The 22,716-nt window shown below is 41.7% G+C and overlaps 1 protein-coding gene across 1 annotated transcript in view; it reads left to right on the forward strand.

Annotated features, from left to right (window-relative positions):
* The first annotated feature begins 740 nt into the window (after positions 1-740).
* Positions 741-22,716, forward strand: part of akap12b (A kinase (PRKA) anchor protein 12b) — an 88,574-nt gene continuing 66,598 nt past the window's right edge. The window contains exon 1 of the mRNA XM_043696856.1: positions 741-1,369. Coding sequence (XP_043552791.1) covers positions 1,280-1,369 — 90 coding nt within the window. The 5' untranslated portion in view covers positions 741-1,279. The remainder of the gene's footprint in view (positions 1,370-22,716) is intronic.

Below are 22,716 nucleotides of genomic sequence, written 5' to 3' on the forward strand. Positions count from 1 at the left end.
ACATTTACCCCTTACCTAACAGTACGGGCAATTTAGCATGGCCAATTCACCTGACCTGCACATCTTTGGACTGTGGGAGGAAACCGGAGCACCCGGAGGAAACCCACGCAGACACGGGGAGAATGTGCAAACTCCACACAGTCAGTCGCCTGAGGCGGGAATTGAACCCGGGTCTCTGGCGCTGTGAGGCAGCAGGTTGGGGTAATGAAAATCCTCCTTTACAGTTGTTGAATGTTTTATCTGTATTTCTGTCCTGCAAGTCATGTAAATTGAGGGATCCACCAATTCAAATTACCATGGAATTTGGGAAACAATCAGGTGCAAATGGCCTATCCTTGTTTCAGATTTAGCCTTAGAATGACAGAGGAAATGCTGCAGTGTCAGTGTTGCCTTTCACAACTAGCAGTGTTTCAAATCAGAGCAGGGCGGTTTTCCCCAGATTTCACCACAGCCACAAACAATATCACTAAAACACACTATTTGGTCAGAGCTACGTTGCTGATGATGTGATCTTGCAGTATGCAAATTAGTGGCTGTTTATCCCACCTCATAATGGTAACTAATTATGCTACTAAGGGTATTTGACTACTTATAGTTTAAAACATTTGGGGGTGCCTTTTAGTCAGCTGCAGAGGCGTGAGAGAGAGGCATCTTTTTATGTTTTGCTCAGTTTTTCTGCGTGTTTGTTACACATTTTAAATAGTTGGGACTTGCGCTTCTGACTAAATATCAGAGAGCTTTGAGGGGTGGGAGTGGAAAGCGGTTGGCTGCCGCTTCCTTGGTCCCTCCCTGTCCTGTTTCCTATTGGTTCGGGATCAGATTTTGGACCACGAAGAAGCCAGGAGATTGAGGATAGTTATAGAAAGCAGTCTGGATTGGAGTGGAGGGACTACAGTGAGAGACTGCATAGAAGGAGACAATCTGTCTCAGGAGCTATAGGGTCGAAGTCTGAAGCCAGGACAAGAGGGGCGTTACAATATCCAGCCTGATCCTAGAGGGGGATCAGTGTCCAGTCTGACCCCTGAGGAGGGGCGGTGTGAGGGAAAGAGGGGGTTACAGTGTCCAATCTGACCGCAGGGGTGGGGAGGGAGATATTAAGTCTAGCCCCAGGGAGAGTGATGATGGTAGTGTCATTCTGAATGCGGAGGGTCTCAGTGAGTGGAGCTTCGGATGGTGAAGCCGAGCGGTTTAACGAGCAGTCTGCGGGGGCTTGCCCACAGGCCGAGCTAGGGACCTGTCTTGCCTTGTCTGCCTGAATGACACCCCGAAAATCTGGGAGATGGGAAGCGGCATCTCAGCGCAGGAGCCAGACCAACCCAGCCCGAGCGAGCAGCAGGAGGGACAGCGCACTGAGAGAGTGGACGGAGGGGTGAGTGCATGGGGCTGCCGGGGGGGTGGAGAGAAACACTGCTGGGTCCCAGTCTGGGATGCAGGAATGTTAGGGAGTAGGGATATGTGGGTGTTAATTACGGATGGCCCTGATTTACCCCTCACTACCTCCCCGGAGGGGGAGAGACTGGGTCTGGAGTGTCCTGCTAAAAGTTAGGAATCCTAAAACTGGCAGTCACCAACAATGGGTCAAACACTATCTAACCTCTCCACTTCAGTATCTCCCTGCCACAGGGACTGATCTTGGTGAGGTTTTTGTGAAATATAGTGGGGGAAATTATTTTGTTGAATTTGCACCCTCCTTACCCCTGCCATCAGTAAAATGTTGACTGCGTCATTGAGCCACTGTGACGTAAGAATTGGCCCCAGTTGTGACCACTGCCGCCCCTCAGCCCCAGGGGGCCAGGCTCAATTGAATTGGCCACGGTAAGTTGCCCATAGTGTTAGATGCGTTAGTCGGGGGCTGGGGGGGGAGTTGCGCTTCAGAGGGTTGGTGTGGACTTGTCGGGCCGAAGGGCCCGTTCCCACACTGTAGGGAATCTAAGCTAATCCAATCCATCTGTTAAGACTTAACACAACGTGGACCTAACGAACATTGATATTCAAATCAAAATCAGGAATTGCTGGAAAAGCTCAGGGGGTCTGGCAAGGTCTTTATAACAAAGTATCTGGACTTTGGTTCAGTCTCTAACGTAGAGTACAATGGTTTTATTTAACGGAATGTCGTGTGTGTTACTTTAGCTTTTAAAATTTCCTTTTGTTTTTGAATATTCTTCCATCCAAGACGTTTTGTTTTCGGAGGTGACACGTTGATGCTGACCCTCCTTCATCTCGCACAAAAACCGGGGAGGGGGGAGAAAGTTGACCCATGTCCTCAGTCAGGTTAATGAATGGGGCAGAGGAAATCTTTTATGAAAAAGACTATTAGCGTGCCTGAGCGCCAATTAAATTCTCTCTTTCTATGACTGTCTGGATAGACTTACAAAGCATATGTTACCATATTGGGAGCGCATTGAAGATCATCGAGCTATGTGAACGAAGGCGATGCTGTGCTAGCGAGGATGAGATGTCCGCAGGCTTTATATCCAGCTCCCTACTCTTTCATTCCAAATGACTGGAATTATAATGAAAAGTGGAGTCTGCAATACAAATTCCTGGGAAAAAGAATTAGCATTTTGACAGCTGGAATTTGTATCAACTATCTCTAATCTCTCACTCTTAATCAGTTTTGTGTTGTGTAGATTAACTGGGGACAATGGGGGATTGTGATGTAAGCAGTGATCTAGTTGGGGAAATATATTAACACTCAAGATGGATAAAATAACATTAAGTATACCCAAACCATCACAATGGGAATGTAAAGCTTGCCCCATTTGGGAGTGGTTGAGCTGAATAGCATTTACCGGAAGGGAAGGAGACACTAACTGAAGGATATGGTATAAAATGTAATAATGTGGGAGGTGGTTTACTTGGAGGAGAATAGTCTCATTACACATAAACAGCACTTATTGTTTACAAATCTATGTAACTGTGACAGTGGATCAAGTAAAAGAAAGGTATCAAGAATGGAACAAAATATGTTAGAGGGGAATGGTTGATTTGCTGAAGTAGCTTTCTTTTGAGGAATGTAAAAGTGGGGCTACTGAAGGAAGAATGGGTAATAGAACTAGAGAGGGACTGGAGGGTGTGTAATTATAATAAGGATAGAAAGTTATTAAGCTTGACTGGTATACATCCCAGGGTGCTAAAGGCTGAGGAAAGTGGAGAATTTGTATTATTTTATTCAAAAAATCTTGGACATTAACTGTACCACAGTACTGAAAAATGTAAAAAATACTTTTTCAAGAAAGGGAGAAAATTGCGAGTCAGAAGATTGATCAATTAGTTTTACCTGGGACGGGAGTAATTGGAGTTTGTAATCTAAAATGAAATTAGTGAGTATTATGGAGTCCCACTTAATGATTAGGTCGTTGACCTTTGCTCTGAATGAGATGATGTTAGAGAATCTTTTTATCTAGACTAGATTTGATGTCAAATGTTCGAACCTGGTGAAGAAAGTGCATTCTAGCACATTGAGGTTTGGTTTTATTCTGATGAAACTGTGCTGCAGCCCTTCCAAGGTCAGTATGTCCTTCCTGGGGTGTGGTACTCAAAGCTGTATGCAGTGCTACAGATGGGATCTGAATAAGTTCAATACAACTGGAGGGCAACTTCCTAACCCTTAAATTCCAATTTTCCATGCAGCATTTTGTGCAATTTCTGTACCTGCGCACTGGCTTTTTTTTTGAGATTTCTATACTTGGACACCTAAATTAATCTGTTACTTTAACATTTGCAGATAACAAGTGAGAGCATGTCAAACTGAGGATGGCTATAGGAGAGCGTGGCTGACAGAATGGACCATGCAAAGTGATAAATTGTTGGTTTAGTGGACTTGGGGAAGTCGGTGGGAATGTGCATGAATACTAAGACTCTAACCATGAAGGTCCCCAGAACTCAGCACCTTCATAACATTTGAAAGTTGACAATTTGCATGCAAAATGCCTAAAAACATGGGAATTTCAAATTTTGGGTTGAAGATTTCAAATGATAAAGGCAGTTATTCTGTCATGGAAGCAGACCGTTCGGTCCAATCTGTCAATGCCGACCAGATATCCCAACCCTATCTAGTCCCACCTGCGAGCACCCGGCCCATATCCCTCCAAACCCTTCCTATTCGTACACCCATCCGAATGTCTCTTAAATGTTCCAATTGTACCAGCCTCCACCACTTCCTCTGGCAGCTCGTCCCATACATGTACCACCCTGTGTGTGAAAACGTTGCCCCGCAGTTCTCTTTTATATCTTTCCCCTCTCATCCTAAACCCATACCCTTTAGTTCTAGACTCCCCGACCCTAGGGAAAATACTTTGCCTATTTACCCTATCCATGCCCCTCATAATTGTGTAAACCTCTATAAGGTCACCCCTCAGCCTCCGACGCTCCAGGGAAAACCGCGCAAGCCTGCTTAGCCTCTCCCCTAGCTCAAATAATCCAACCCTGGCAACATCCTTGTAAATCTTTTCTGAACCCTTTCAAATTTCACAACATCTTTCCGAAAGAAAGGCGACCAGAATTGCATGCAATATTCCAACAGTGGCCTCACCAATGTCCTGTATGTTGATCCGCAACATGACCTCCCAACTCCTGTACTCAATACTCTGACCAATAAAGGAAAGCATACCAAACGCCGCCTTCACTATCCTATCTACCTGCAACTTCACTTTCAAGGAGCTATGAACCTGCACTCCAAGGTCTCTTTGTTCAGCAACACTCCCTCGGACCTTATCATTAAGTGTATAAGTCCTGCTAAGATTTGCTTTCCCAAAATGCAGCACTTCTCATTTATCTGAATTAAACTCCATCTGCCACTTCTCAGCCTTTTGGCCCATCTGGTCAAGATCCTGTTGCAGTCTGAGGTAACCCTCTTAGTTGTCCACTACACCTCCAATTTTGGTGTCATCTGCAAACTTACTAACTGTACCTCTTATGCTCGCATCAAAATCATTTATGTAAATGACAAAACGTAGAGGGCCCAGCACCAATTCTTGTGGCACTCCACTGGTCGCTGGCCTCCAGTCTGAAAAACAACCATCCACCACCACCCTCTGTCTTCTACCTTTGAGCCAGTTCTGTATCCAAATGGCTAGTTCTCCCTGTATTTCATGAGATCTAACCTTGCTAATGCGTCTCCCATGGGGGAACCTTGTCGAACACCTTACTGAAGTCCATATAGATCACATCAACCGCTCTGGCCTCATCAATTCTCTCTGTTACTTCCTCAAAAAACTCAATCAAGTTTGTGAGACATGATTTCCCACGCACAAAGCCATGTTGACTATCCCTAATCAGTCCTTGCCTTTCCAAATACATGTACATCCTGTCCCTCAGGATTCCCTCCAACAACTTGCCCACCACTGACGTCAGGCTCACTGGTCTACAGTTCCCTGGCTTGTCCTTACCACCCTTCTTAAACAGTGGCACCACGTTTGCCAACCTCCAGTCTTCGAGCACCTCACCTGTGACTATCGATGATACAAATATCTCAGCAAGAGGCCCACAGTCTGATTCTTTCAAAAGAAATCACTAAGCACCTGAATTGTAATACTTAGACCCTATTATTTTGTAGGCAAATGCACAGCGAGCTAAGAGATTTTCAAATTGAATGCATTTACTGTTTGGATCCTTGTGCACATCTCAGTCTTATGGACAATTATTTTGAAGCCCAAATCAATGTGACAGTCGTTTAGCACATGGCAATGTCTTAAGTGTTGCATCAATGACCGGTTCTTTGGTTTTTAGGTGGTGACATGAGGGTTGTTGGCCAACATACAAGGAGAATAGTTTTTATTTAGCAGCACTTCTTGTTCATTTGGGTTTAAGATTAAACTCTCTAGATTGTTAGCCTAGACTGAGTATGAGACCGTCAATTTGCTTGTGCGTTAGTTGGGATGTTAATCCTCATCCATTTCACCAGTTTCCTTATTCCCTCCCCACTTTACCCCAGATCCAAACTTGCAACTCGGCACCGCCCTCTTGAACTGTCCCACCTATCCACTCCACCCTCCTCTCTGATCTATTACCTTTACCCACACCTTCATCTACCTATCGCATTTTCAATCTCAGCCCCTGCTCTGGCCTACAAGCCTCATTCCTGATGAAGGGCTTATGTTCGAAATGTTGACTCCTCCTGCTCATTGGATGCTATCTGACTGGATGTGCTTTTCCAGCATCACACCTTTTGACCCTTTTTGGGGAGGCCTACTTTCAGTGTGCTTAATGATGTGTTGCTAATTTAAAACAGAGATTCTTTTCTGATAGTTACCTGACGGAGGTCTTTTAAAGTTTTTTTTAATAAGATGTTTAAGGTAGATAGAGAGAAGATATTTCCATGTCTGGGAATGGGAGCCTGTAAATATGACACTTGACAAATTCAGTGACAAATTCAGTGAGGAATTCAGGAGACACGTCTCTTTCTGTAGGAAAGAGTTTAAAAATCACAAACTCTAGGTTATAGTCCAAAAGATTTATTTGGAAGAACTAGCATTCTGTAGCTGTGGAGCAGGCAGCTGGAGGAAGGAGAGGGGGCCTGTTATCACATCACATGGAGAGGTGGTGCACAGAACATAGATATGTTTAAGGGGAAGCTGGGCAAGTAATGAGAGGAAAAGAATGGAAGGAGTTGTTGACAAGTTTAGATGAATTACAGTGAGGGGGAATTATATGGAATGTAATCACTGGCACAGACATGTTGTGCTGAAAATGTCTTCCTTACTGAAACCACCCTGATTCTTTTCTTCCCAAAGGATTTTTGGAGTGGAGTCAAACTATTGAACAGTATGGAGTGGATCTTATTCCCCATTTCAGTCATGCAACTTATATCAGTGCAAGTGTCCACAACTTAAAAAATTAAACTAACTCTTCACATTCTAAAATCCTTCGTGTGAGTATAGACATTCCCATGACCTTTGCCTTCTCCCTTTTTCACCCCTGGTCCCCTGGGAGTAAAGCGAGGAAGGAAAAAATTATAACAAATGCTTCTCTCTGGGCTAATCTTTAGTGGCAATCAGTGTATCCACGTTAGAGTACTGCAGTTTGCAGTACAGCAGCTGGTATGTTTTGGAAAATGTAGATAGTTCCTTACTTGGAATTAGTGAAGATGTAGATACGAGTCTAGTCCTTCCAGTTTAACATATATGGAGAGATTGGAACAGCACTGGTGCATTTAAAGACAGTCTTGATATGTGTGGGAGAACGGAATAGGACTGTGGAATTAAGAGGAATTAGAGTTTGGGAGTAAGCTTGCCTGAATTATGAATACCTGAATGGGTCTAATGGCTTGCTTCTGGAATGCTGCTTCTAGGATTTATTGCAATTTTGTTTCCACACCGAGGCTGTTTTGTTAAGGTTTGAATTTGATTTAGGCAAGCATGGTGGTTGATGTATCATAAACTACATGCATATTGTAACCCCTTAATCCTGAGTGCTCTAAGATGTTTAGATGTCAGCCAGTTTAATTACATTGGAGATGTCATTCTTTTTTGAGAAAAAGAAACGGGGTTTTGAATTCTACAGAGTGGTAATGTTATAATCTAATTTTCATAGCTTTCTCAATTAGGGGCAATCAATCCAAACTGAACCCCAAGTTTTCTTGCATAAAACTTGCCTGGAAAAATGATAAATTGTGCTCCTAAAATAGAGTTCTCTTTCTTTTGATGGATTTGTGCTGATTTGAGTAAACCTGCTGATTGAAGAAGCTTTAGATACTGGGACAATGTGAGCTTTTGAAGATGAGTGGAAAGGATGATGTTGGTAAAGATCCAGAAATAAGGCAGGTCAATGAAGTTGTGGTCTAAATCTAAATGAATGGTGGAACTGGCTCAAAAGGACTGAATGGCTTCCTGTTGCTATGTGCCTTTTCCATTACTGTTGACTTCACTACTGGACCTGTTTTTTTTATTCTACGTATATCCAGTCTCATTAAATCAATCTGTATTGCTTTTTTGAAAATGCGAATCTGCCTTTCAAATTTTCGCAGTAAAACTGTTGTTTCATCCAAGCTCCAGGCAATGACTAGTTGTTATTCCTCTTAATATTCGTTAGGCTTCCAATAATTGCTTTGCTTTTGCCTTCCACCAAAATTACACTTGAACTGTAGCCACACCCACATGCAGTCTTGAAGTGAGCATCTTCAAAACCTGTAGCAAATTTTAATCACCATTTTGTCCAGAATTTCAAATATCGCCATCTATTGTTCTTTGAAGAAATTTGAAACAACTTAGGAATGAATTTCTGTCTCTTTCCAATTTTGATCAAAATTCATTCCACTGAGTGGCTCAGTGGTTAGCACTGCTGCCTCACAGGACCAGGGACCCAAGTTTACTTACTGTCTTGGGGGACTGTATGGAGTTTGCATGTTTCCCAGTATCTGTATGGGTTTCCTCCCGCAGTTCAAAGATGTGCAGGTTAGGTGGATTGGCTATGCTAAATTGTCTGTAGTGTCCAGGGGGTGTATTAGCCATAGTAAATGTGGGGTTATGGTGATAGGATGTGGAGCTGGGGCTGGGTGGGATGATCGTTGGAGAATTAGTGCAGACTCAATGGGCCAAGTGGCCTTTTTCCACAGTAGAGATTCTGTTTTATCTTGTTCCAGCAAGTAGTCAAGAATATGAAGCATTCTGTATTGACAATTATTACTACGTATTGAATAAATTTATTCTGGCCTTGATGTGTTCATACCGATATGAACACATCTGGAGTTTGTGTTCCCAGCTGTGACTGTACTGATTTCAAGTCTTCACTTCACTTGCCTGAGTATTAATTGGGCAGATCCTCAGTGGTGCTTTCAGCTACTTAACCGATGAGCTGGAGTTTGCTCCTTCAAAGACAAAGATTTGTCCCTGCGGTGGGGGAGTCCAGAACTAGAGGGTGAGAGGGAAAGATATGAGACCTAAGGGGCAACATTTTCACAGAGGGTGGTACATATATGGAATGAGCTGCCAGCGGAAGTGGTGGAGTCTGGTACAATTACAGCATTTTAAAAGGGATTTGGATGGGTATATGAATAGAAAGAGTTTGGAGGGGTATGGGCCGGGTGCTGGCAAGTGGGACTAGATTAGGTTAGGATATCTGGTCGGCATGGACGAATTGGACCGAAGGGTCTGATTCTGTGCCGTACATCTCTATGACTCTAAACTCTGATCTCAACTTTCAATATCCCCTTAAGTTTGGTGCAGTTACTATGATGGCCAACTTGAATTTTATGTAACCCCTTTTTTGATCATAGTAAAATATCTCTAGTCATTCCAAGTGTAATGTTAGGCATTATTTAACACTGACACACATGAGATACTTAGCTGGCCAAATGTTTGCTTTTGAGAGTATATTTTAAGAAATGTCCTACGAGGACAGAAAAGCACAGAACCTTAGGAAAGAAATTCCAGAGTTTGGGTCCTGGCAGCTGAAGGCACAGGGAGACTGAAGGTATTTGAACATGTGGGTGAGAATTTTGAATTCAAGCTATGGACCAAACATTCACAGGAGGATGGACCAAAGTTCTGCAATATCCTGCCTATATTGTAAACCTATTTTTAATAGCTCTCTAAGCGACTGCTAAACTCTATCACAGATTCCTTATAAGGGTGACAGATGTGTATGCCTTCCTTACTGTTCCACTTAAACAAAAAAATCTACTCACTTAACCAAATGGGAGTCCCTTCAGACACTCCAGTCAAATGACTGGTGTACTGAACCTAAGCAAATCTGTGCTTTTCTATAATGCGTAGCCATTTAGGAATGTAAACACTCGTTTGTAGTTTCTAAATGCCTGCTTGCTTTTTGGAATGAATTTTGCACAATGTTTTTCAGACCTGTGCACTGTCATGTAGTATTTACAACTTGGCAGGATATTTGGATTAACTTGCTTATAATCTAAGATAACCTCATTTGCTTGGAAGAGTTTCTGTAACTATTTAAGAGCCTGTGAGCAGAGTTTCATTTGCTGAGCTTTGCAACTGCTTTTCGTTACATTCAGAGTTTAAATTAAGACGGGAGTTTGCTCAAGTCTGGCAGACTGTAGCACACAACTTATCAAATTGTCCTTGGGTTGGGAATCATTGTGTTGTTGTATTTCCGTCTTGTAACAGTTTGTGTCATTCCAGACCTGGCATGTGTTCTAATTAGGAAACAGTCTTCCAGTTCTCTTGGGATCAGTCAGATTTGGGATGGGGGTGGAGGGGGAATGCTGATTTTAAGAAGCTGCCCTGATGCAGAGAATGTATGTTAGATTTGTAACCGTAGCAAAACCTTAACATTGAGTATGGGAAGGTGGTCAGACAGCAGTGCTATTTTAGGATCGCTTCCCTGACAGGCAATGACACTTTTATCAGTGCTGTGTAGTCTAGGATCTGTGTAACCATGAAACATTAAATTGGCACCTACCTGGATTGACAAAAACTGAAGTTGAGCAATGAAACATTTCTGCCAGACTTTGATTCCTGACTTTGTATTTGCAATGAGTTGCAGTTATAAGCCCAATAAATTTTTAAGAAATTCACACTAGACTGGGTGTATTGAATGGGAAACATTTTTGAAGAAGGGAGACATCTGGATATTTGAAGCTTAGTTGCTTCAATGAGGGTTTACATAGCCATCCTCCAATCTGTGTCTCATGGCACTGGCTTCCAGTATTCTGTCAGGAATTTGATTTGAGATTCCTGCTCCTTGGAAGTTGGTTTTAATTAAGGATGTCATAAATGGAATGTCAAGTATCTCTATCAATAAACCAGCCTTGCCTTGCAGTTCTGTAAAACTATTGAGGTGGAGAGCAAGGAAGAAATGCCTGTCAAAAAGCAATATGGAATTTTATATCTAGTCCAGTCTATCTGGGTTGTTCAGGCCAAGTGAGTGTTTGTGTTTTGGACCAGACAAAACCCCTTAAAATATATTAAGAAGATAGTCTAGACTCTAATTTTTTTTTAGTTTAAAGTTCTGTTGTTTTCCGGATGCAATTCGATTGGTCAAACTACCAGGCTTGAAATAAAACACACTTTATTCATACACTATAGCTAAAAGACAGATGAAAGAAAAAATTTGGCTTAACTGTAACTCAATCAAAATGCTTAATAAAATGAGATGTGCTCCGATTAATTTACTGTTTCAATACAGTAACATACCATAAGCATGCCCTCAAAGGCAAATTCACTAAAATAGATTGTCACGTGTGCAATTCTAGCACAGGGAGTTTTTAGCTGTAATTGATGAATAGGAGCTTCCACATCCAGCTTCAAAACCCCAGCAACTGCAGAAAGCTAAAACTAAAAACCCTGGTCTTTGTCTTTGAAGGAGCAAACTCCAGCTCATAGGTTAAGTAGCTGAAAGCACCACTGAGGATCTGCCCAATTAATACTCAGGCAAGTGAAGTGAAGACTTGAAATCAGTACAGCCACTGCTGGGAACACAAACTCCAGATGTGTTCATATCGGTATGAACACATCAAGGCCAGAATAAATTTATTCAATACATAGTGGAAATTTGATTCCACCTATTCAGGCTGCTTCTATTGTTCCAACTTTTGTTTTTTAAAAAAACACCCAATGCCTTGCAAGCTGTTTATTAAACTTGAACAGACTGCTCTCCACCTCATTTTAAAAAAAAACACCTTCTAAAGTCATAGTATCATCACAGTTTGAGGTGAACTGGCACCCGAACAGAGGGATTGTTATTCCATGTTCACGGAGGTAATTCTGTTCCTGGCTCCAAGTCGATGTTTCGTATCTCCATTATAAATTCCTTTGTCACTATTTATAGTTGAAATTATCCATTGAAACATGCCACACTGCAATTAGAGAATTCCCCCAGTGGTAGAAGAAGCTACACAAGACCAAGTTATTATATAGAACCATTTATGAGCAGGAGATGGCCTGTGGGCCAATATCTATGCTAGCTCGAGAATTGGGTTGACTCACCCCTTTAGGCAGAGGTTTTGGGTGGGAAGGGGATCAATGTTTCTCTCCCTCTTTCACCAATTACTTCAAATTTATGCTTTCTAGTTATTGACTTCTCTGCTAATGCAAATGGCTCCTTCCTATCATTTGGTTGAGGGCCCATGAAATTTAATACACTGCAAATTAACCTAATGTCTCTTCTGCTCCAAGAGAAACAACTCCAAAGTTTTCTCAGGTGAAATTCTCTGCAGCAGCATCATAACTCTTCACTCCCTCTTTGGTGTGATCATCTCTTTCATGTAATGTGGTGACCAGCATAGAGTGCAGTATTTTAGTTATAGTCCCTAGTATAACCTCATGCTCTTATATATACTCAGTACCTTGGCCAATAAAACATATGCCAACATAACTAACCCTCTCTCTGTCTTACCCTCAGTGATTTGCAGACATGTGCTCTGGCATCCCTATGTTTCTCTGCAACCTACCATTTTATTGTGTATGCAGCAGGTTCTGTTATAGAGGCTCAGAAGAACTTGTAATTGTCAGTAGGTTATGCAGTGTGCCAATTTGTTCAAGGTAGAACATATAAAATGGTCTAATTGGTGTTTGAGGTCAGAGCATTCCCACCTTGAGTTGGAATGTTGCATTTTTGAACTTCACTTCAAAAGAGTTGACCATGGTCTAGCTGATAGCAGGTTTCTGGGATTGTTGGAGGTGCCACCTTTTATGATGAAATGTTACGCTGAACCCTATGTGCAGCCTCAGTGGGTATTAAAGGGTACAATTTTTGAAGAGGAGCAAGGATGATTTCCCAGATGTCTTGAACCATATTTATCAACTCAGCACGAAATCCTGTCACTTTGTTGCTGTTTGGGCGATGTTACTGTGTAAATTAGCTCTGGAGTTCTCTGTTGTGTATCAGTAATTACCACACACACTATTATTTCCTTGACTGACTGAAATGATTTGGGGCATTCTGTGTTCACAGGAGGTGTTAGATTAATGCAACTTTGTTGACTTGCTCCTCCATGTTGTTATGTGCCCACTTATGATGCTGCAGCATTTCGTTTTCATATCTGCTGATCGCTTGCTTGATAAGGTAGGAAGAAGATTTGAGTCCAAATGTCTAGAAGGGACTTTTTTTTTTTCCCCACAACTCTCTCAAAAATTTACCACTGGATGTGAGGGGCAGCTAAAAATAACCTGCATGAAACATTCACCATGAGAAGTTTTAGCGGCTGTTCAGGGTCAGTGCAGTGCTTTGTCATCAGTGTCTTGTTTTGTTTTTCCCATGTGCACTTCACGTCCCTAATGGTCCTTTTTTTTATTGGTTTTACATCTGCAGTTGGGTTTGTAGATCTGATTCTTAGCTAGTTAAGCTTATGGATTTCACATAGGTTTAAGTGTTGCAAATCAGTAAGTAGAATATATTTCAAGGATAGAATTCATCCATTTGCCAGGTTGTGTCGCAATCAGCTTGCTGTAATTTTTAAAAAAAACAGTCCAAGCTGAATGGAGTGTGTTGTCAGAGCAAGCCTATTTTCCCTTGGGCATAGTTTATCTGATTAGTCAACTATCTCAGCAGACCAGTTCGTTTCTGGAGTTGGAGGAGCCCAGCTTTTGGATTGACTCAATTTAATGACTTAATTCAGTCAGTGCTAGGTATGACCTTGCTCTGAACTGGAGTCATATGGATTCTATTCCATGTGACCCAATGACAATCTTGTGGTGCAGTGGTAATGTCCTTACTTCTGAAACAAAGTCTGAGTTTAAGGCCTATCTGCCTCAGATGGTGTAATAACTATTGCTCAGTGCTATACTACTGGAGTAAGCTGACCAGTCTGAGGCTTATTTCTGTAGTAAGCTCTGTGACTACATGATTCACTTTCTGTGACCAAGCCTCAGATGAGGTAATCGTAGAATCTTAAAAGAACACCCTAATCTCTTCAAGTACACATTTTATTTCAGTTGTCTACTGAAAAGTTTGTGGAATCATCTGACGCCTCCATTGTTTAATGTATTCCAGATCTTAGCAACCCTTTGCAAAACTTTCTTTTTTCTAATTATTTTAAACCTGTGACTTATGGATACTGATCTGAGATGGAGTCTTCTAAAGTCTTTCCTTGTGATACCTCTGTAGCTGCAATTTCCTCTCTCCATTTTATTGTGTAATGTAATGATTTAGCAGCAGACATCTCCTGCAGAATGAGTCCTATCTTGCAGCAGAGGTGAAGGATCGTGATGCTGTGGCAGTGAATGGGATTATCTATTTGAGCAGCTCAGCTGGAATCCCAACCTTGCCAGGTGCCTTTCTACTTAGAAAGCAATCAATGGCTTTTTTCAAGCTCAAGTGATAAGGGTTCTTCACTTAATTTTGACCCTGACAGGAAGCTGTGGGATAGAATTCCTCCATGTGCCAGGTTGTGTCACAATCAACTTGCTGTAATAACGAAAACAGTCCAAGCTGAATGGAGTGCGTTGTCAGAGCAAACCTATTTTTCCCTTGTGATTAATTTATCTGATTAGTCAACTATCTCAGCAGACTAGTTAGTTTCTGGAGTTGAAAGAGCCTAACTTTTGGATCGGTTCAATTTAATGACTTGATTCAGTCAGCGCTAGTATGACCTTGTTCTGAACTGGAGTCACATGGATTCTATTCCATGTGACCCAATGACAATTGCTTGCTTTCACCTTTTAGTCTTATAGTCTGAGTTGGGGGAGAGCTCATAACCCCTCTGTTGAAACAGTCTAACTATCTTCCAGATCAAAGTTTAATCCACTTTTTTTTTCCTCTAACAATCTGGCAGTTGAAGCTGCTTTTGTTTTTGAGTTCCTTGGATTTGCCTATTATGAGTTAGTTTTTTTTTAAAAACTTATTAATTTGATGTCCAATTTTGCTAGACTGGAGTTAACATTTTAACTTGTTTCTTGCACTATTTCCTTTTTTTAATGGCTTACTTTTATCTGAACTTACTCAAGTCCCATCCATTGTTCACATCTATAGTAGAGAGTCACAGTTGTACAGCACGGACGTAGACTCTTCAGTTCAGTTCGTCCATGATGACCAGTATCTTAAATTTTTCTAGTCCCATTTGCTGATGTTTGGCCCATATCCCTCTTAAACCCTTCCATTTCATGTACCCATCCAGATGCCTGGAGCAGTGGCTCAGTGATTAGCACTGCTGTCTCTCAGCACGAGGGTTCAAAGTTCAATTCCACCTTTGTGCAAGTGCCACAAAGTCACCTATTCTCCCTGTGTCTATGTTTTTCCTCTGAGTACTCCAGTTTCCTCCCGCAGTCCCACAGATGTGCAGGTTAGGTGGATTGTCCATGCTAAATTGTCCAGGGATATTGTGCAGGCTAGTTGGATTAACCATGGGAAATGCATGGTTACAGGGATCGAGTAAGGGGTTGAGTCTGGATAGGATACTCTTCAGAGGGTCAGCGTGGACTTGATGGGCCGAATGGCCTGCTTCCACACCAAAGGGATTCTGTGATTAGGATGTTAAGCCGGGCTTGGGGAATAAAAGGAAGCAGTCGAGAAATTTCTTAAGGAAAGGCATCCTGCAAAACAACTGAGGCCAAGAAATAGTGAAACGAAGTACAAGTATTAAAACAAAAACAGAAATTGCTGGGGAATCTCCAGTTTGAAATCAGAGTTAATGTTTCGGGTCTGGTGACATTTCATGTTTTACAGATACTACAATCTAGTTTACTGGTGCAGCAGCAAATCAGGCTAATAGAGACAGTGAGCTTCTTCGACAGCTACATATTATGGCAGGAAATGATGTTGGGATTCTAACCTACAGTAAAACAAACACCATTTTGTAGACGTTTAATCATTCTGATCCAAACAAAACCTCTGTTTTCAGACAGATCTGTTAAACAGAAGGCCAAAATCCCAGTCAAGTCAGAAAACTGGCTTTTCTCCACTTACTGTCACTCCCAAGAAAACTATTGGTTCTGCCGCCTGTGAAGCTAGATTTGTTATTTAAAACTTGTACTCTGAGCTCACTGAGTTGGTTAGCTCATTTTTGGCAGGACGGTTTGGCTTATGATGCAGTGATGCCAACAGCATAGGTTTCGTTTCTGCACTGGCTGAGGTTACAGTGAGGGACTCATTCTCAACCTGTTCCCCTGTCCAGTGGTATGGTGACCCTTGGGTTAAACTACCACCAGTTCTCCCTCTTGAGTGAGCAGCCCTATGGTCCGGTAGGATTATGGTGACTTTATTTTTTGCTTGGAGCTCTAAGTCCCCTTGTTTAACTATCCAGCCTAATTTCCACAAATAGACCTCATTCTTACATACAAAAAAAATTTAGTCTTTCCTGTGTTGGGCACTGTTCTGTTGGATGTTATTTCCTTCATTCACGTTTCTTTTTTTTATTCAACTCACTATTCCACCTTGCTTGGTATTTCATCTGGTGCGTTTAAATATCTAGGCCATTTGTAGGTTGCAAGTCATGTAGTCTATATCCCATTGTTGCTCTTTGCCAAACCACCAATTCTTTTTCATTCCATGACACTTCAATTTCCAAATTGTTTTGTTTTGGACGATTTTAAAGAACTTGTCTTTGCCAACATTTATTCTAACTCCATCTTACCATTTTAGCTAGAAATATCTTGTGGATTTTCCATCTCCTTGCTTCTCTGTTCTGTCTTTCTTGGGAGATCGTCTACTTTTGTAGTTTTGGTTAAAAGCCCCAAAAAGCAGCTAGTCCTGTTTCTCTGCTCTATCCACCTAATCCTGTAAATTCATTTCTCTTCAGTCCCATTCCAAATTTTGAAATCCTGGATTGTTGGCTTCTAAGAAGTAAAGTGGATCAAGTGAAAATGACCAAGGAGCATGTATGCGGTTGACACTTGAAGACCTTGAGTTTAAACTTTGCTAACCTCATCCATTTTTTTATTATACAAAGGAAATTTTATGCAGTCACATTTTAAATTATGTAGGGGGAAACCAAAACTGGATTTAAGTTGAGAGGGGAAAGATATAAAAGAGACCTAAGTGGCAACATTTTCACGCAGAAGGTGGTGTGTGTATGGAATGAGCTGCCAGAGGAAGTGGTGGAGGCTGGTATAGTGCGTAAAAATGTGTTGCTGGAAAAGCGCAGCAGGTCAGGCAGCATCAAAGGAACAGGAGAATTGATGTTTCGGGCATAAGCCCTACTTCAGGCTGGTATAGTTTCAACATTTTAAAAGGCATCTGAATGGGTATGAATAGGAAGTGTTTAGAGGGTTATGGGCCAAGTGCTGGCAAATGGGACTAGATTAATCTAGGATATTTGGTCAGCATGAATGAGTTTTACAGAAGAGTCTGTTTCTGTGCTGTACATCTCTATAAATATGCGCTGTTTTGGTTCACGTCAAAGGCTCTGTTAAGTATGCAGTGAGTTTGAGCAGATATTTGGCGGGATATAAAATACTTTTCACTTTATGCTGGCAATCATGCACGAAGTGAGAATGGTACCCCACCACTTCAGGCCTGGCCTGTTAACAGGTTACAACCTTAGTTTTGAGGATGGGGAATGGCGGGGTAATAAATGTGTTGCTGGAAAAGCGCAGCAGGTCAGGCAGCATCCAAGGAACAGGAGAATCGACGTTTCGGGCATCCTGAAGAAGGGCTTATGCCCGAAACATCGATTCTCCTGCTCCTTGGATGCTGCCTGACCTGCTGCGCTTTTCCAGCAACACATTTTTAAGCTCTGATCTCCAGCATCTGCAGTCCTCACTTTCTCCTAATAAATGGTTTGGACAGACTTTTTTTGTGTGGCATGTTGCATGCACATTACGATGCAGGTGTGCTGTGAGGTAAAGTATTCCATCATCTGTGAAATACTTGGGATATCCTGAGGTGGTGAAAAAGGTGCTATATAAATGCATGCTACGATTTTGAAGAAAATTGAGATCTTGTATCTTTGCCAATATTGCTTGTTTGTGATGTTAAGAATAAATCTAGTCTTTTGTTGTTTCTGGGAAATTGTGCACCCCTTTGCAAATACATTTCTAATATTCTAACAGTGACGGTAACTTGAAAATAATTTTGATGCTCAGCATTTCTACAATGTCCTTGCTATTTTGAAACTTCCTTAAGTGTTTGCCATTAATCTTGCTACCATCTCCAGTGTTCACCTGCCACCTGCTGTTTAGTCCAGCCTGCCTATGGACAGTTATCTAATTAGTCTAAACTCTTGTCTGCTCCCCATAATTCAAGTATTTCCACTTTGGCCACATTGAAAATGGGTATTGCATAATTAATTTGCAACCAATACACTTTCAGGAAAAAACTCTCCCAATATTGTCTAGCTTTTTAGCCAATGGCCTTTACTCATTGACTCTACTCTGTTGGTCCTATACTGTGCCTGCCTCTCTCTCTCCTCACACTTCATCCATAATATTCTTCATTTTTGCATAAACCTGCACCTTTTTTTTTGTTTCTACATATAGGTCCTCAATATGCTTAAATCATGCTTATGAAGCTCCAGAGTGGCATAGTGGCTCGGTGGTTAGCACTGCTGCCCTACAGAACCAAGGATTCTGGCTCAGTTCCAGCCATGGGCGACTCTGTTTGCACGTTTCCTCCAGGTGCTCCAGTTTCCTCCCACAGTCCAAAAGATGTACAGGTTCGGTGGATTGGCCATGCTGAATTGCCCTTTTGTGCCCAGGGATGTGCAGGCTGGGTGGTTTAGCCAGGGGAAATGCAGAGTTACAGAATGGGGTGGGGAGGGGGTGGGTCGAGGTAGGATGTTTTTTGTTTGGGGGGTCAGTGTGGACTCGGCTGAATGGCCTGCTTTCTTCACATTGTAGGGCTTCTGATTTGCAGGAGCATATAGTTGTTAATCTGGAGTAGATCCTGCCTTGGAATGTGAATCTAATTTTCCTCTCTCTATTGTAGCCAGTTCCAATCTCAGAGCTCTGGTTAGCCCTCTTTAAATCTAGACTCCCTGTTTCATGACTTTCCTTTCTTCATTTCAAGACTAACTATGAATCCATCTTTGGTTTTGTTAGAGTGACAGTCATTACCAAAAGGTCCTTTTTTCTCATTATAACGCGGCATTTGTTATCACTTAACTAACTTGGATCAAATAAAGTGTGGCCTGCTCTGATGTGCTGAAGATTATTGCACTGGTAAATCTCCCTTGTTTTGATTTAGTTATTTTTCCTTAAACTTCATCAAGTTATGGTCAGCTTGAAACTTTTCACCATTTCTACATGTGCTTTTGTTTCTATGTTGTAATCCTTAAGGTGTTCTGTTAAATCCTTCTATTGATGTTTGCCATCCTAGCCTGTCTTAATTAATCTGTTCTCCTTCTTCTCTGAAAGAAACTGCATGTGCTTAAATGTTAAACTTTTTTTTTACTTAAGTATTAAAACACCTTTCAAACTCCCCATACTTTACAAAACACTTTTAAAGCTGGCCTTGTGACACTCAATACTCAGGCTGTTTCCTTATCCATTCTATTGCACTACACCATTTGGCTGGTATTTTGGGGTTCTGGTTTCTCTGACTTAAGTTGCACAAGAGCTTCCATCTCCACACTCCCTCTTCTGTGTAACAGCGGTGACCATGAATTAAAATGCTCTTCTTTGGCTGTGGAGAGCTTTGGGATATCCAGAGGTCATGAAAGGCATTACTTCAGTGCAATTCTTACTTTTGAAGTTCTGTCTCCGGAGCAGTTTATATGAATATTATTTATACATATATATGGATTCCCCTTTGATCTGGTGCAGTATATATTCTGGGGTTCTTTGCACATTTTGTTTATGCCTTTGCTTAAATTGCTGCCTTTGCTGAATGCCAAGAAGAGCTAGTTTAATTAATTACAATTTAAGTACTTTCAAAGGTTTTCCTTGAAGCTTTGAAGTGTTTGTCTGTTGGCATAGAAGGTTAGTGGTTTCTGCCTGTCAGTTGCATTATCAGTAGGATCATTCGTCTACAGATTTGTTTGTCATTGGTGATAAGGGAAAGAAAATCCAGCTAAATATTGGCAAGGATCTTTGACCCAGAACTGAGGTTATAACTTGGGCTGTTCATATTTTGACTAGGTGAGGAGGAACGTGATAGCTACTTGATCTTTGTCGCCTTGTTTGATTGTACAAATGCATTTAAAATATGAAAAATAATGGACATCCCAGTGCAGTGAATGAGGTTAACTGTCCATGTGCTGGTTATAAAGTATTGGTTGTACAGAGCATCAGTTTTCAACAGAACAGAGCAAGTTTATTCTGAAAAATGACCTGGATTTTAAAAAAATGCCTTGAAGGTTAATATTTGCCCTAAAAATACAGCATAGACACTTAATCTGTGCACACAATTAAAAGGAGAGGGAAGAATGTTTGGCCAAATACTAAGCATGCAAGGTGAGAGACAATTTGGAGTTTGACTGTTGGTATTGACAGGCTGTGGAATTTACTGGTTCTCAAGTGAAAGGATATATTGATGTGAATGGAGTCTAGAGATGTTTCTATGGAAATTCCAAGGCTCTTTCTGCGCAATTCTCTATCACCTTGCAAGGATGAAGAAACAGCACTCGCAGCATAGCTGTCAGATTGTAGGGGGACAGCAGCACTTTCCCACTTTTTGCACATTTTTTCATGTCCACACCCAAATGGACAAAGTTTAGTTGAACACATAATCTGTCATTGCCAGCAGCAGTTCAAACATCCAGTTTATATCCTGAGAGTTTGGTTAAGTATCATTGCCATCTCATCATGGTCCCCAGCATATTGTCTTTAATATATCCTCTGTCTAACTGTTCAATTTCCCAGTGAATTTGTAATAGCGCAGGAAATTGAATTTTTTCAACGTTTCACTGAGGTGTGTTGTCTCTGAGCTTCTCTTGGACCAGCCATCTCCTTGAAATGGAATGTGGCAATGAAGTGGTCCCAACTAGCAGCCATTTTTAATGTGAGTGTATGACTTTGTATCATCATTGCACAAATAAAACAGCACCACTCTCTCCCTGCTCTCCCCCCTAGCAATGTCTACAGAACGTGGACCTCTCACCAATGCTTCTTGCCCCACCCCAGCTGTTTCATTGTCTCCTCTCCCAGCGCTGGGAGTTAACATCACTTGACCTTCAGGAAATGGGGCAGCAAATTGCCCAAAACAAGGTTTCTCAACACTGACAATGACTGGGTCACCTTGGATTTTGTTTTATTTACTTACGGGATGCATGCATTGCTGGCTGGATCAGCATTTATTGCCCCTTCCTAACTGCCCTTGCAAAGATAGTGAACTGCTGCCTTGAGTCACTGCAGCCCATTTGGTGTAGTTACACTGATTTTTTTTTAGGGAGAAAGCTACAGGATTTTGACCCACTGGCAGTGAGGGGACAGTGAGTGACTTGGACGTGAATTTGCAGCTGGTTGTGTTCCCATGTATCTGCTGTCCTTGTCCTTCTAGATGGTTGGGGGTTTGGAAGATGCTATCTAAGGAGTTTTGGAGAAATTCTGCAATGCGTCTTATTGATGGTGCATACTATTGCTACTGAGCATTGGTTGTGAAGGGATAGGTGGGTGCCAAAAACGTAGGTTGCTTTGTCTTGGATGGTGTCAAGCTTCTGCAGTGTTGTTGGAGCTGCACTCATCCAGGCAAGGCAAGGCAAGTGGGGAGTATTCTACCACACTGTTGGCTTGTTCGTTTGTAGATGGTGGATAGACTTTAGGAGTGACCAGGTGAATTACTTGTTGCATTAGTCCTAGTCTGTGACCTGCCCTTGTAACCATGATATTCATGTGGCTAGCCCAGCTCAGTTTCTTGATGGCAATCCCCAGGAAGTTGTTATAAGGTAAGTAAGCAAGATTAATGTGTTATCCTTGCTTGGTCTGGCCTAGTGATACAAGACCAATAGCAATGTGGTTGACTGTTAACCACCATCTGGGAACGTGCAATAAAAACTGGCTTAACCAAGGATGATAACCTCTTGTGACTGAATTTAAATTCAAACGCCAGTTGGGGCTTTGATTTAACACCTCCATTGGAAAATAGCACCTGTGACCTTTTCAACATTGCAGTTTTCAGAAAATCTTAATTACCTATATTTGTAAAATTTGTGAAAATACATTACAAAGCCTTTCGATTATTAGATGTTTGCTGAGTCTCCCATACAGCAAGTTCCATTTGATTGTAATGGACTGATATTTTAAAAAGCATATTCCATGTCAGATATACAGTCTATAGGCATAAACATTTCAATTTACAGAAATTGCAAGAGATATAAAGTTTTGTATGCAACATGTTTCACTGTGAGATGCCTTAGTACATTTTCAACATTCTGTCTCTCTCTCTTGATTCACAATGTGCATTCTTTGTCAGGCACACAAACAGTTCAGTAAGTTCCCAGGTACTCAATGTTCTATGGCTGGAAAGCCCGAGATAGCAACCTTCCCCATTGTTCCTCTGCAGTAGCTGTCCCAACTTTTTAAGTATCGTTTAGCACATCTTCCTCAACCTTTGGAAGATCCTGGACCTCTGAAAGAGGCAATGGCAACTTGTGGCATTGGGAGATAATAAAGTTTCAGGCAGATCAAAGGGCACCTTTTCATTGTGTTGATGGACCCGTAGGCACAGTTGAAGTTTGTCATGTTGAGTCCATGGGAGCAGCCCGTACAGCACAAAGTCCTGTGTCATAGACACAAGAAATTTAAAATGTAGGAAATAGGATCAGGCATGGTCATTTAGCCCTTCAAGCCTGCTCTACCATCCAATATGGTAAAAACAATGACTGCAGGTGCTGGAAATCAGATTCTGGATTAGTGGTGCTGGAAGAGCACAGCAGTTCAGGCAACATCCAAGGACCAGCGAAATCGACGTTTCGGGCAAAAGCCCTTCATTAGGAAT

Source organism: Chiloscyllium plagiosum, chromosome 9 (assembly GCF_004010195.1).
Source record: "Chiloscyllium plagiosum isolate BGI_BamShark_2017 chromosome 9, ASM401019v2, whole genome shotgun sequence".
In the NCBI taxonomy this organism is placed as follows: domain Eukaryota; kingdom Metazoa; phylum Chordata; class Chondrichthyes; order Orectolobiformes; family Hemiscylliidae; genus Chiloscyllium; species Chiloscyllium plagiosum.